Source organism: Macaca nemestrina, chromosome 4 (genome assembly GCF_043159975.1).
Source record: "Macaca nemestrina isolate mMacNem1 chromosome 4, mMacNem.hap1, whole genome shotgun sequence".
NCBI lineage: Eukaryota > Metazoa > Chordata > Mammalia > Primates > Cercopithecidae > Macaca > Macaca nemestrina.
The window spans coordinates 100558355-100572162 of NC_092128.1; the positions used below are offsets into that span (position 1 = coordinate 100558355).

General features: G+C 39.4%; 2 protein-coding genes across 2 annotated transcripts in view; one reads left to right on the top strand and one right to left on the bottom strand.

The window, feature by feature from the left end:
* The window catches only part of LOC105475799 (pleckstrin homology domain containing A8), a 137357-nt gene that overhangs the window by 23163 nt on the left and 100386 nt on the right, over positions 1-13808 (top strand). The gene's annotated exons all lie outside the window — the stretch shown is intronic.
* LOC105475797 (FKBP prolyl isomerase 14) lies at positions 404-13461 on the bottom strand. Its single transcript, XM_011731316.3, has 4 exons — positions 13085-13461; positions 9443-9594; positions 5780-5907; positions 404-2057 (listed from the first exon to the last, which is right to left on the bottom strand). The coding sequence occupies exons 1-4, from the start codon at positions 13279-13281 to the stop codon at positions 1899-1901; spliced, it is 636 nt and encodes a 211-aa protein (XP_011729618.1). The 5' UTR covers positions 13282-13461; the 3' UTR covers positions 404-1898.

The following is a 13808-nucleotide window of genomic DNA, read 5'->3' on the forward strand; positions in this document are numbered from 1 at the left end:
ATAAACAACGGAACAGCAAACTAAAGAGAGAATTAGGCACAAGGAAAAATTTCACTTTTTCATTAGTAGAGGGCAGTAGAAGACACTGAACTTGGGGACTGAATACTGATTACCCTGGGCATAACAATCAATCTTTTTGAATGACAATTTCCTCATCTATAAATTAGGTATAGTGAGATCCACCAGCTTATTTTATGACTCAGAGCCATGAAAATCAAAGATAATAATGCACTTAATATCATTTTGTACACTATAAAGGGCTATTCTTAGAAAATGAAGATTTGATGACTTAAAAAAAAATTAAAGATAAAAGCCAATTTAAAATAAAATTATAATTTTTTTTTTATTTTTTTAAGTCCAGGATAGGTATTTATTCAATAGTAGCTGCTGTAGGTCTGCTTAATTTTTCTTTTTTTTTTTTTTTTTTGAGATGGAGTCTTGCTCTGTCACCCGGGCTGGAGTACAGTGGCACAATCTTGGCTCACCGCAACCTCCACCTCCCGGGTTCAAGCAAATCTCTTGTCTCAGCCTCCCAAGTAGCTGGGACTACAGGTGTGACTAATTTTTGTATTTTTAGTAGAGACGGGGTTTCACCATGTTGGCCAGGCTGGTCTTAAACTCCTGACCTCAAGAGATCCACCCTCCTTGGCCTCCCAAAGTGCTGGGATTACAGGCATGAGCCACCACACCCAGCCCACTTCAGTTTTTGATAAGACAGAAATGGGAAAATGTAGACTGGTTTACTACTTTATCTTACGATACAATGTTATTGTAGTATAATATACTATAGACTTAAATATACCATTAAAGAACCAGGAAGGATATTCCGTTAGCCTTAAGAAGTAAACATTGAATATAAATATAACTTTCTACCTCATCTATAACATATTGATAAATTTTATTACAAAGAAACTAACACATAAATGATTTGTCCTATTTATCATAATAGGACACCAATTACTAGGAGCCAAGCTTCATCAGCTTAAGTCCTAGGTAGCATGTCTCAATGCATACATATTTATATGTTATTAACCATGTTTTCTTTTTTTTTTTTTGAGACAGAGTGTCCAGGCTGGAGTGCAATGGCATGATCTCGTCTCACCGCAACCTCCGCCTCCAGGTTCACGTCATTCTGCTGCCTCAGCCTTCCTGAGTAGCTGGGATTACAGGCACGCATCACCATGCCTGGCTAATTTTGTATTTTCAGTAAAGATGGGGTTTCTCCATGTTGGTCAGGCTGTTCTCGAAATCCCGACCTTGGGTGATCCACCCGCCTCAGCCTCCCAAAGTGTTGGGATTACAGGCGTGAGCCATTGCGCCTGGCTATTAACCTTGTTTCTAACTTCAGCATTGCACATCTCCTTAGTAAAGCAGTAGCCATTAACAAGTCAAGTCCAACCACCATTTTCCTCTGGTCCTCAAGCAGAGACTCAGAACCAGTTACAGATAAACTATTTCATTATAACATGAAAATAGCAAGCCTTGGGCTATTGCAAAAGGCTTTTCAAATGTTGACCTCTAACTTGGAGAAAATAGAGGGAAGCAGAAATATAGGGTGCTAATTTGTGCTATAACCTGGTCTCATGTCGTGGTATGTTCCCAGTTGCAACATTTTAAATTTACAAGTAAGAAAGTAAAACAAAGCTTCATATCTGTGAAAGTGAAAAATTGTCCAGAAGTCTTCTATTCAAAGACAAATTAGCTTTTTCTTCCCAATAACTTACCAGAAAGAAATAGGTACTTAGAAACCCTAAGGGGTTCTTTAAATAGGGGTCAGAAAAAATATATAAAAATAAAAAGCAAAGCAAGAAAGAACGTTGTTTAAAAATAAAATGTTCTTTAAAGATGACTGCCCTCTCTTGAAAGATTAGTGCTATATTAAATGGGTAGATGTATCTCTATAACTCATCGTGTTTATATGTAAATTCTCTGGCAGATATAAACCCATCTTTGTCTTCATCTTCTTTATCAAAAATATCCTCCACCAAAGCATCATGATGACTTTCATTCACCACCGCACCATGTTTTTCAAACTCCTTCTTTAAATATGCTTTAACCTACAAAATAACAGATCCCATTAATAACTTGGATTCATAAGATACCCACATTAAGCCAGTCAATATCACAGACATGGACTGTTATTATATTTAGTTAACTGAACTAAATATAATAACTTATTATAATAGTTAACTAAATATAATAACTTCTAAACAGCCATTTTATGACATAGTTCTAATGATAGTTAAAAAATTATAAGAAACTTTTTCCCTTAAAAAAACTGTTGCTAAACTGCTACAGTGGAGACACAAAATACTGCTCAAAGGCAGGGCCAGGTGTGGTGGCTCACGCCTGTTATCCCAGCACTTTGGGAGGCCCAAGTGGGAAGATCACTTGAGGTCAGGAGTTGGAGATCAGCCTGGCCAACATAATGAAACCCCATCTTCACTAAAAACACACAAAAATGGTTAGCCAGGTGTGGTTGCATGCATCTGTAATCCCAGTGGCACCATCTTGGCTCACTGCAACCTCTGCCTCCCAGGCTCAAGCAATCCTCCTACCTCAGCCTCACAGGTATCTGGGACTATAGGCATGCGCTACCACATCTGGTTAACTTTTATATTTTTTGTAGAGATGGGGTTTCACCATGTTGCCTAGGCTGGTCTTGAACTCCTGGGCTGAAGCAATTGACCTGCCTCAGCCTCCCAAAGTGCTGGGATTAGAAGCATGAGCCACTGCACCCCATGGACACTTCTCTTAAAACTAAATAGTGGCATCTTTGACTTGAATAAATGTCTGCAAGTAGTGGGTCTTCTGGGTTTGGTTATGATCATGCCACACTGATTAAGTCTAATCACAACCTTCCAATCTCAGGAAGTCAGGCCTGATAAGTGCCTAGACTACAATTTTCCATTTTCATTTTTTTTTTCTTTTTTTTTTTTTTTTTTTTTTTGAGACGGAGTCTCGCTCTGCCGCCCAGGCTGGAGTGCAGTGGCCGGATCTCAGCTCACTGCAAGCTCCGCCTCCCGGGTTCACGCCATTCTCCTGCCTCAGCCTCCCCAGTAGCTGGGACTACAGGCGCCCGCCACCTCGCCCGGCTAGTTTTTTTTTTTTTGTATTTCTTAGTAGAGACGGGGTTTCACCGTGTCAGCCAGGATGGTCTCGATCTCCTGACCTCGTGATCCGCCCGCCTCGGCCTCCCAAAGTGCTGGGATTACAGGCTTGAGCCACCGCGCCCGGCCTTTTTTCTTTTTTTTTGAAGTGGAGTCTCGCTCTGTCACGCAGGCTGGAGTACAGTGGCGCGATCTCGGCCCACTGCAACCTCCAACTCCCAGGTTCAAGCGATTCACCTGCCTCAGCCTCCCTAGTAGCTGGGATTACAGGCACCTGCCACCATGCCTGGCTAATTTTTGTATTTTTAGTAGAGACAGGGTTTCACCATGTTGGCCAGGCTGGTCTCGAACTCCTGACCTCAGAAGATCTGCTTGCCTCGGCCTCCCAAAGTTCTGGGATTACAGGTGTGAGCCACCATGCCCGGTATCCATTTTCATTTCATTCAGATATTTAAAAATATAAATATTGTTTTCAATTTCCCACAAGATTCACCACAATGCAAATCAGCCTACATTTTCAGTTTTAATCACATCGCCTCTCTTCCTTCTGTTTAGACCAGCAATTTCAAATCCTCTCTCCCCCAGCTTTCAAGAAGTACACATATAGTATATATTTATTTTTAAGTTAAAGTGATTTAATGCAGTTTTTTAAAAAAGGGGTGGGGGAGAGATGAAACTCTATGGATTAATGTAGAATGTATTTCTAGGATATATTGTGTGAATAAAGCAAAATGACAAAACAGTATGTATAGTTTGCTACCTTTTGTATAAGAAAGGGGGAAATAAGAGTATATTTGGATTTGCAGAAAGAAACATTGGAAGGATATATTAGAAACTAATAAAACTGAGCCGGATGCAGTGGTACATGCCTGTACATAGCAACACTTCATCTCTACAAAAAAAAAAAAAAAAAAAAAACAGAAAGAAAGAAAAAAGTAATTAATAAAACTGGATGTGGGAACAATAGAATAGAAGAGGATGTGGGTAGGAGAAAGACTTTTAAAAATATGTAAATAATAGGCCGGGTGCGCTAGCTCACGCCTGTAATCCCAGCACTTTGGGAGGCCGAGGCAGGCAGATCACAAGGTCAGGAGCTCGAAACCATCGTGGCCAACATGGTGAAACCCCATCTCTACTAAAAATACAACAATTAGCTGGTTGTGGTGGCGTGCACCTGTAGTCCCAGCTACCTGGGAGGCTGAGGCAGAAGAATCGCTTGAACCTGGGAGGTGGAGGTTGCAGTGAGCTGAGACCACACCACTGCAATCCAGCCTGGTAACACAGCGAGACTGTCTAAAAAAAAAATGTAAATAATAGAAACAAAGTCTTCCTATGTTGGCCAGGTTGGTCTTGAAGTCTTGGCCTCAAGCAGTCTTCCTGCCTCAGCCTTCCAAAGTGCTAGGATTACAAGTGTGAGCCACCTCGCCCAGCCAAGACTTTTAAATAAATGTCTTTCTGCTGGGCACGGTGGTTCACATCTGTAATCCCAGCACTTTGGAAGGCCAAGGTGGGGGGATCACGAGGTCAGGAGTTCGAGACCAGCCTAGCCAACACGGTGAAACCCCCATCTCTACTAAAAATACAAAAATTAGCTGGGCATGGTGGTGCAGCTACTTGGGAGGCTGAGGCAGGAGAATTGCTTGAACCTGGGAGGCAGAGGTTGCAGTGAGCTGAGATTTTGCCACTGCACTCTAGCCTGGGCAACAGAGCAAGACTCCGTCTCAGGAAATACATAAATATCTTTTTGTTTTGAACCATCTGACTTGTTATATATTCAAAATTATTTAATGAAAGGGAATTAAAATTTATCTTGGATGGAAGAAAAAGTCATATGACTGGTAACACTATGAGGTGTTATAAATTTAGTGGCTGTGGATCATGAACCCCTGATTCGTAACAATTTGGCTTATTCAAGACTTAATCATTTCCTGGCCATTAGAATGAATTTGATCAAAGCATAGAAAGGGACTTGATATCTGACCAGTCAGGACAGAATGGAATATGAGTAGATAAAAAACAGGGATAAATATCTCCCTCCACTTCTTTCCCTACAGCAGCCAGACTAAGACAGGTATGTGTAACAATGGCCGAATTATAAGGAGAAGCCTCTTTTTCCTTTCTCTTTACCCAAAGGCTCAGACTTTGATGGGGCTGGAGCCCTGCTGTGTAAAACCCAGGCTGGGGTCTCCTTTATCTGGGGCAACCTGAACAAAACTGAGCAGGTAAGTTGCTTGCTGTTAATTGCTAGGAAAACACTACAAGATGTATTTAACAGCCAGTCTACAGAAACTGTCCACATGAGATATTTCTCAGGACAGCTAGCTTCTTATACAGTAACTCCAGATGGAAACAGTCTTGGCAAAATGGTTTTTTCAAAGACCGAAGGGTAAGGATAAGATACAGTGAACCCTAAGCACTGGGAAGAAAAAAAGCAAACGATTGAACGGTGCTTTTTAAGTCTTAATGTATTTCTCTCCAAAACAATGATTTATTATGAAAAAGTCCACTTTCAAAGCATCAGTATTTTAAGAAAACTTATAAATAAATGTTATCTAAATAAAAGTAAATTTTAAATATACACATATTTAAAAAGTGAGTTACAGAAACAAAACAAAACCCCAAACAACCAAAGAAGAGCAGAAAGAGGAGTAGGAAGAAGGGAAGGTCACCTCATCTTTAGAGAGTTTCCAGTCATCATTAAGATCCATTTCTTGGAATGATTCATGGGATCTTGGTCCATTTCGAATCTCCAGGAGATCAATATTAAATATCAGTGTACTTTCTGGGGGAATTTTACCTGACATGAGGAGAGAAGGCAGAAAGTTTTAAAAGAGCCAAAAGTTTTAATAATAGAAAATTTATGGTAATGAACAAAGTATTTTTTTTAACTGAATTAAAGAGCCTTCCTAAGATTGTCATATATGATGAAAATTATGTATATTATATTTTACTCAAATAGAATAGAGTAAAAGAAGAAATAATATAAACTAGCAAAGCAAAAGCATTCTATCTTTGGCTTAGCAATTAAAATGTAAATACACACACAATGCATATATATATACACACACACAGATGTACCTAATGGCTTGGGTATTAAATTTCTAATATAATTAATATATATTGTATGTGAAGAAGGACTTAAAGGGTTTTAGATAATTCGGAGTTAAGTATATTATAAGTAATAAACTAACTTTTTGGTCAGAAAGTCCTGACCTAGAAATACATATAGTATTGCCATTTCTACCACTGGAAGGCATTTCTACCTATATAATTGAGTGAGCTCTGGTGTCACACTGTCTGAGACTGAAGTTTACATTTGCCCATCTCTAAGCCTCAATTTCTTCATCTATAAAATGCAGATAATAAATTTCCTACCTCAAGAGTCTGTTGGGAGGATAAAGGGAGAAAAATCCATGCAAAATACTTAGCATTAAGCTTGACAAATAGTAAACTCTCAATACATGTTACTGAGGTATAATTTTCTCACAGGCTTTAAAAATAATGCAGGAAGGTTTAACAATTTCAGAAAGTTAGGAAACACTACCTCAGACATAGAACATTATATATATGTTGAAGACATTTCATGGGATGGGAGAAATTAAAATGAATTTCTGAGAAGGGAGACTAAAAATCTTTAAAAGTGAAAAGAGCTTTGTTAAAATCCCAGGAACCTAAAACAAACGAACACCCATCTGTGGAGTATGGACAATTGTTTTCCTCAAACTTGTTTCCTTATAACTATATTTAACATACAGGTCTGAGTAAACATGTTAAATATTTCTTAGTCGTCCTCCCCCCATCCCACATATTTCCATGAAAGGGCATTCATAAATTCCAAAGAGAAGACTTATAAAGTGTCCTGAAGCTTACCATGTCAGATCTAGACAGAGATGCGACACGCGCTAGGTTGCTGATAAAACTGGTATCTTTCCAAGAGAGGCATGCAAGCATGTACTAAAAGACTACAAAATTAGTGTTAAATACAGATTAGAAAAATTAGTTTCATGGCATTCAGTTTGAAGGAAATGACTCAAATTTAGATCTCTACTTATTGTGAAGTAAACTTGAGTTAAATATAGTATGAGAAAGAGTAATGGACGAAAACAACATACAGTAGTCCCCCCTTGGGTATGTCCCAAGAACCGCATTGGATGCCTGAAACCGTGGATAGTACCAAACCCTATATATACAATGCTTTTTCCTATACATGCATATCTGTGATAAAGTTTAATTTATAAAATAGTCACAGTAACAGATTAAAAATAATAAAATAGAACAATTACAACAACATATCACAAGAAAAGTTATGTGAATGTGATCTGTCTCTCATTCTCAAAATACCTTAATATTTTCAGACTGCAGTTGACCACAGGTAACTAAAACTGTAGAAAGTGAAACCACAGGTAAAGGGGGACTACTGTATATAAATACTAAAGGTGAGATAATAAAGATAAAATGAAAAAATTCTCAGTATCAGAAAAAATTTTCTACATACTTGGTTTTCTTCTCTAAAGAGGATTATAACTAAAAGAAGAATTGAAATTGGTTAGTAAATCTTATCCTATGAACAAGATTTATATAGATTTGTATATTTTGGAATACTAATGCTTCCCATATGGCATCTATTTTCCTTCTCAGGAAATGGGCTGGGAATCCTGACTCCTCACTTTGTCAGTGGTTAACCTTAGACTTCAGGATGCTATGAAGTCTGTATTTATACTGTATCAGAGTGGTTGTCTGGTTCTGATGACTACTTAAACTTTTTTTTCTTCATTACGTAAGTAATACATGCTCCTTGTAGAGCATGTACTTGGATGATAAAACCAGAAATAAATATGATTCCCAGTATCACAGTCCATTCTTAACATTCTTATTTCCTTGTGATTAACTATGTATATGTACTTTTTCCTATATTTACTATCACATTATATATACTATAGCTTTATTTTCTACTTTTATATATAACACTGTATCTCACACATTTCAGATATAATTTTTAAACTCTTTGGAAATGGCATTTTAAATAACTGGGCCATATTTTATTTAGCTAAATTCTTATCAATATACCACTTAGGACGGTTCCAATTTTTTGCTTAGAAACAATGCAATGATGGATATCCCTGTTCACAAATTTTTTCCTGATATCTAATTATTCCCTTAGGTTTGAAGGAATTATAGAATAAATGCATATAGACATCTTCAGACCTCTTTTTTTTTTTTTTTTTTTTTTTTTTGAGACAGAGTCTCACTCTATCCCCCAGGCTGGAGTACAGTGGCATGTTCTTGGCTCATTGCAACCTCTGTCTCCTATGTTCAAGCAATTCTTCTGCCTCAGGCTCCTAAGTAACTGGGATTATAGGCGCACGCCACCATGTTCAGCTAATTTTGTATTTTTACTAGAGACAGGGTTTCACCATGTTGGCCAGGTTGGTCTTGAACTCCTGACCTCAAGTGATCCATCCTCCTTGGCCTCCCAAAGTGTTGGGATTACAGGCGTGAGCCACCATGCCTGGCCCAGGCCTCTTGATATATATCACAAAGCAGCTCTTTGGAAAGTTGCAGGGGTTCTCACTTGAATACCAGTATATATGTCTGCCCTGAAAAACTAGCACAAAAGCTATCCGGACCAGTTAGCCAGCTTGCTTCTGCTTTGTGACACAGGGAGAATTAAATTCATTTCATGTCGCTCTATGATTTTTTAAAAAATACATTATTAAAAGCTTTATAAATAAATTTTAAAATGGCAATTAAAAGAACTCCCAGTTTGCTGTGAGAGACTTAATATTTGTGAAGTACAACCCATATACAACCCACATCTAAAATGTATTCAATACTTTAATAATCTATATAATAAAAATAACCTATTTCACAGGTTCAACTCATCCAAACACTTATGTTAAGGGATCTTTCTTTCTGCATTGTTACAGTAAATTGGTGAGTTTCAGTTTGGGAAGATGAGAACGTTCTGAAGATGGATAATGGTGATGGTTCCACGATAATGTGAATATATTTAATGCCACTGAACTGTGTACTTAAAAATGGTTCAAATGAAAAATTTTATGTATATTTTATCACAATGAAAACCTACCATATTGGTGAACAGTATTAATAGAGCTCAATATTCTTTTTTTATTGTTAGTATAGTTGCCCATTTAGACATTAAACAAACTGGCCATTTCAATTGATAATCAAGACATAATACAGTTGCTAAAGGAATACATGCCCCTATTAACTTCTAGGGGAAAAAAAAAAGTTGTAGTGACTCTAACTTATGTCTCCTAATCCAGAGACCAACTCTAGTGCTATAGTAAGAAATACAGAAATACTATTACCTTTTCCTTCTTTTCCATAGCCCAGAGCAGGAGGAATGATGAGCTTTCTCTTCTCTCCTACACACATTCCTTTCAAGCCCTGGTCCCAACCTTTGAGAGCCTCCAGGATGCCCAGGGTAAACCAAATGGGTTGACCATTGTTATGTTTGTGACTATGATAGAAAGAAAACACATTACAACTCCTTACTAATTCTAAAAATATTTCTTTAGTGCATTTTCCCACCAGTAAGTGGTTAAGTTTATTAGTTTAAAATTTAATAAATACAGCTATTCTGTATTTGCACACATACACACACCTCCAAGTCAAGTTTATAGGAATTCAATTCACTGCGCATCTTTCTTGATGCAAATTTCACATACTTGACTGGGCTTAAGAAAGACAGAGGAAATAAAAACAATTAACAACCATTTGAACATTTGTCGTATACCAGGAATTATTCTAAATTTTATTTTATGTTTTGCCTCTGAACCCTTACAATAAGCTTATAATGTAAGAACCATTACTACCCCATTGTACAGATAAGGAAACACAGGTTAAGTGTTCCAGTCTTTAAACCTAACTCCGAAGTTCAAGGTCTTAACCACAAAGTTATGTTGTCCCAGGAAGGCCACTAGGTTGTAGAACAGGGAGAAAATAATGGAAAAATGGCTGAGTTTGGGAAGGAGATTGAAAGGCTAAGGAGAATTTACTGCCAACATATGTGGGTCCATATGCACACAAATATGGAGAGTGAGAAGCACAGTGTCTTACATACTGCTACAAACTTTCCTTAGCTGCGGCCTGCTGATGGCTCTGATGAGTAGAAAAGGCTGCTTTTCATCCCTAAATCCCCACTCAGACCCTAGCCCGGTTTCCTCCTCAGGGGTCTATAGTGGGGCTATATAGGAAAGTCTGGAAGAGTAGCCCCTCAAGGACTGGTGTATTAGTCCATTTTCCTACTGCTATGAAAAAATATTCAAGACTGGGTAATTTATAAAGTAAAGGAGGTTTAATGGACTTGCAGTTCCACATGGCTGGGGAGGTCTCACAATCATGGCGGAAGGCAAAGGAGGAGCAAAGGCGTGTCTTATATGGTAGCAGGCAAGAATGAGTTTGCAGAGGAACTGCCTTTTATAAAACCATCAGATCTCGTGAGACTTACTTACTATCACAAGGAGGACAGAATGGGAAAAACCTGCCCTCATGATTCAGTTACTTCCCATCAGGTCCCTCCCACAACATGTGGGGATTACGAGAGCTACAATTTAAGATGAGAATTGGGTGGGGACACAGTCGAACCACATCAACTGGGGAGGAGGGAAATAGGATGTCCTGGATCATAAGCTGAAGAGAGTCTAGCCTAGGAAAACCAACCTGCCGAACTAAATACAGGGGGGCTTGAGGGCTGAGTAATGCCTGATCCCTACTTAGCTCCCTTTCAGCGCAATAAGGAAAATATTCTATTCAAGGATATCTTGTAGGTAAGAAAAAGAAGTCACTGTACTAGGCTTCATGATTACTAAATCTCGGTAATGCCATTTTTTCCTGTAATTTTGCCCAATGATCAAAGAACAAAATGCCAACTGTAGAAAATTAGGGAAGGCTAGAAATGAAAAAAGCAGGAAACATTCTACTACTCATTACTGACTACAATTTTAGCACAGTTCTTGTTAGGGCTAAGCAATTTACCCCATAGGTTATGGTTCTAGAGATGGCAAACGTGCTTACAAACTGATCATTTGATGGTATTTCTTTTTCTTCAGAGCAGAGTCTCGCTCTGTTGCTCAGGCTGGAGTGCAGTGGTGCATTCTCGGCTCACTGCAGCCTCCACCTCCCAGGTTCAAGTGATTCTCCCGCCTCAGCCTCCTGAGTAGCTGGGACTACATGTGTGTGCCACCACATCCAGCTAATTTTTGTATTTTTGGTAGAGAAGGGGTTTCACCATGTTGGCCAGGATGGTCTTGAACTCCTGACCTCACGATCTGCCCACCTCGGCCTCCCAAAGTGCTGGGATTACAGGCGTGAGCCACTGCGCCCGGCCCATTTGATGGTATTTCTTCATGATGTTTACAGTTAGCAGCTTCTGACCATTTACATGGAGGCTGCATGATAACAGTCCCCTCATCAGGTATTAGAACTTAGTAGCAAACTACTAAATAATATTCCATGGCTACCACCAAAGTCAGCCCAGGTTTTTGGTTCAGAGATCTGAAAGAAGTCAGGCTGAGTCTAAAAGAGATCAGACTAAAAATAACAATGTAACTGAATATTCAAAATGCAAATCACATCATTTAATGTTGGCTGTGGCATTCACCTAGTTGACAAGAATAAAGGGCCGTTGAGAATTCTAAGGCAAGCCATGTTTCTGGAACTTTTTCCCAGGGCTAACAGTTCAGAGAAGAGCCCCATTCATTTCCCCAACCCTCAGGAGAGACCAGGTCTGAATGCCCAGTAAAGGCAGTTTATTAGAAAACTAGGCCGAGGATGGGCTATGAAGATTCACTGTTTTAATTCATGTTATTCCCTCTACGTACAACATCCTTCCTTCCCCACTTTCCCCCTGGAAACCTCCACTCATCTTCCAAGGCTCACTTCAATTACGGTCTCTGGGAATTTTTTCCCTTTCCCCACCCCCATGGAGCATAACTACTTCCAGGTGCAGTTACGCTTTGCTGGCACTTTGAATATTCTGTACCCTGTATCACTTGCATTATTTACTTGTCTTCCTCCCACCTGTAGATGGTATACTGTTAGAGGACAAGAACCTGCTTCTAGCCATCTTTGCGTCTCCAGGACCAGACTTGTGACCATTCAATAAGAGTTTGATAGATGGACAGATTAATGAATAGATGAAGATGATTAGAAGCCAAAATTTCTGAATCTCCCTAGCACCCAGAACATGGCTTAACATCAAGGAAATGCTCACTAAATACTTTCATAATGGAATGAATGGAACCGATGCCTAATTGAAAATCATTAGGCTGTAAACCATTTCCATGTTCCAATTTCTTCATTTATAGAACAGAAATGATAGTGTAACCACCTGAAAATCCTTCACCTAAACTTCCAAAACCACACCCACCTCATGAATGAAGTGTGACTCTCTAGAAAGAAGCAAATGACTGAAATCATGGTCCTGTGCCTTGACCAAAATATCATCCATCAGAACAAAAGTTAAGTAGGTCAGTGAAACGGCATTAGTATATCCTTCAACAGGCAAATAAGTGATTGTGTAGTTTGCTTTTGAAGTCGCTGTGAAGTTTTAGGTGAACATCACCTACACCACATTAAAAATGGAATCAAGTCATTTTCTCTAAGAAATGGAGTTTGAGATATGAGCATTCTTTAGGGCTTTTTCTACTTATTGCCCAATTATACACCCAGATATATTTCTGCAATGTTTCAAAGATTCTAGTTCTAATTTTTATCATAAAAAAAACTGACAGCCTTTTCCAGACCACATGTTTCCAGTAAGACCTTCAAAGGCCTCGCTCGCTACATAAAACTGGCTTTAAACAATTTCCTTTCCCAAAGAAGGAAATAAGATATTTCGGTTTTGTAAAAGAGGTAAAACCAGGTACAAGCCACCTCTCCTGCTGGAGAGCTGGCATAAGTGAGTGAATTCTTAATTATTATTTTACCTGCGGGGCATAATTACTTACGTGGAGTGAAATAAGGAGCCGTCCTTTTCTAAGTAGCCTTCATAGTGGACCAACATCAAATCCCCTCCTTTGGTCTTGCGATGGCAGATGAATGGCTTCTGGAGAACTTCAATTTTCACTTCTGGTTCAGGGATCAGAGCCCCAATCAAAGAAGTGACGAACAGCATCAAGACTGCGTTGCACAAGAAAAGTCTCATGTTGCTGAAGCAGGGAAGAAGTCCCTACAAAAACAGCGAAAGGGCCCTCAACTTCATAGATTTAAGAACGTAGTTCAAGGCTTAGGGACAACGGCTTCAGGCAAGTTTAGGACTCCCCCCTTCTTAGAAGACGTGGCACATCTACTACCAACTACTTTCTCAGGGGGCGCGAACCCACCTTTAAAGAGTTAAGCCCAAATGAGGGCCTGATTGGCTCTTATGACGTGGCCGCCTGGGAATAGCGGCCTTCCATTGGCTGTTGGTGCTGTCCTTCAGGAAGCTCTCAAGCCAATGACGCTGCAACGATGGAATTTACAGCCCGGTTGAGCCGGGCAGCTGCCAAGCGGCGGATCATCCAGTGTGGTCCTAGAGCCCGGGGGTTTTCAGAATTCAACCCACGTGGATTTTGGGAGAGTGGTGGGGCGCAGACATAACCGGAAACTCCTCCGGCTGATTTATCTCTTTGAAGAGCCCCGCTGAGAGACGTAGGAAGAGTCCCGGGGCCTTATGAAACAGTCGGGGTTCCA

What these genes read in the sequence shown, in the direction of transcription:
- LOC105475797 (XM_011731316.3), bottom strand. Translation starts at nt 13,281, where the DNA reads ATGAGACTTTTCTTGTGCAACGCAGTCTTGATGCTGTTCGTCACTTCT. An exon ending in CTATGGAAAAGAAGGAAAAG is followed by an intron (nt 5,908 to 9,442) that starts GTAATAGTATTT and finishes TCCTCATGTCAG; the next exon opens with GTAAAATTCCCCCAGAAAGT. An exon ending in GGAAACTCTCTAAAGATGAG is followed by an intron (nt 2,058 to 5,779) that starts GTGACCTTCCCT and finishes GTTATTTTGTAG; the next exon opens with GTTAAAGCATATTTAAAGAA.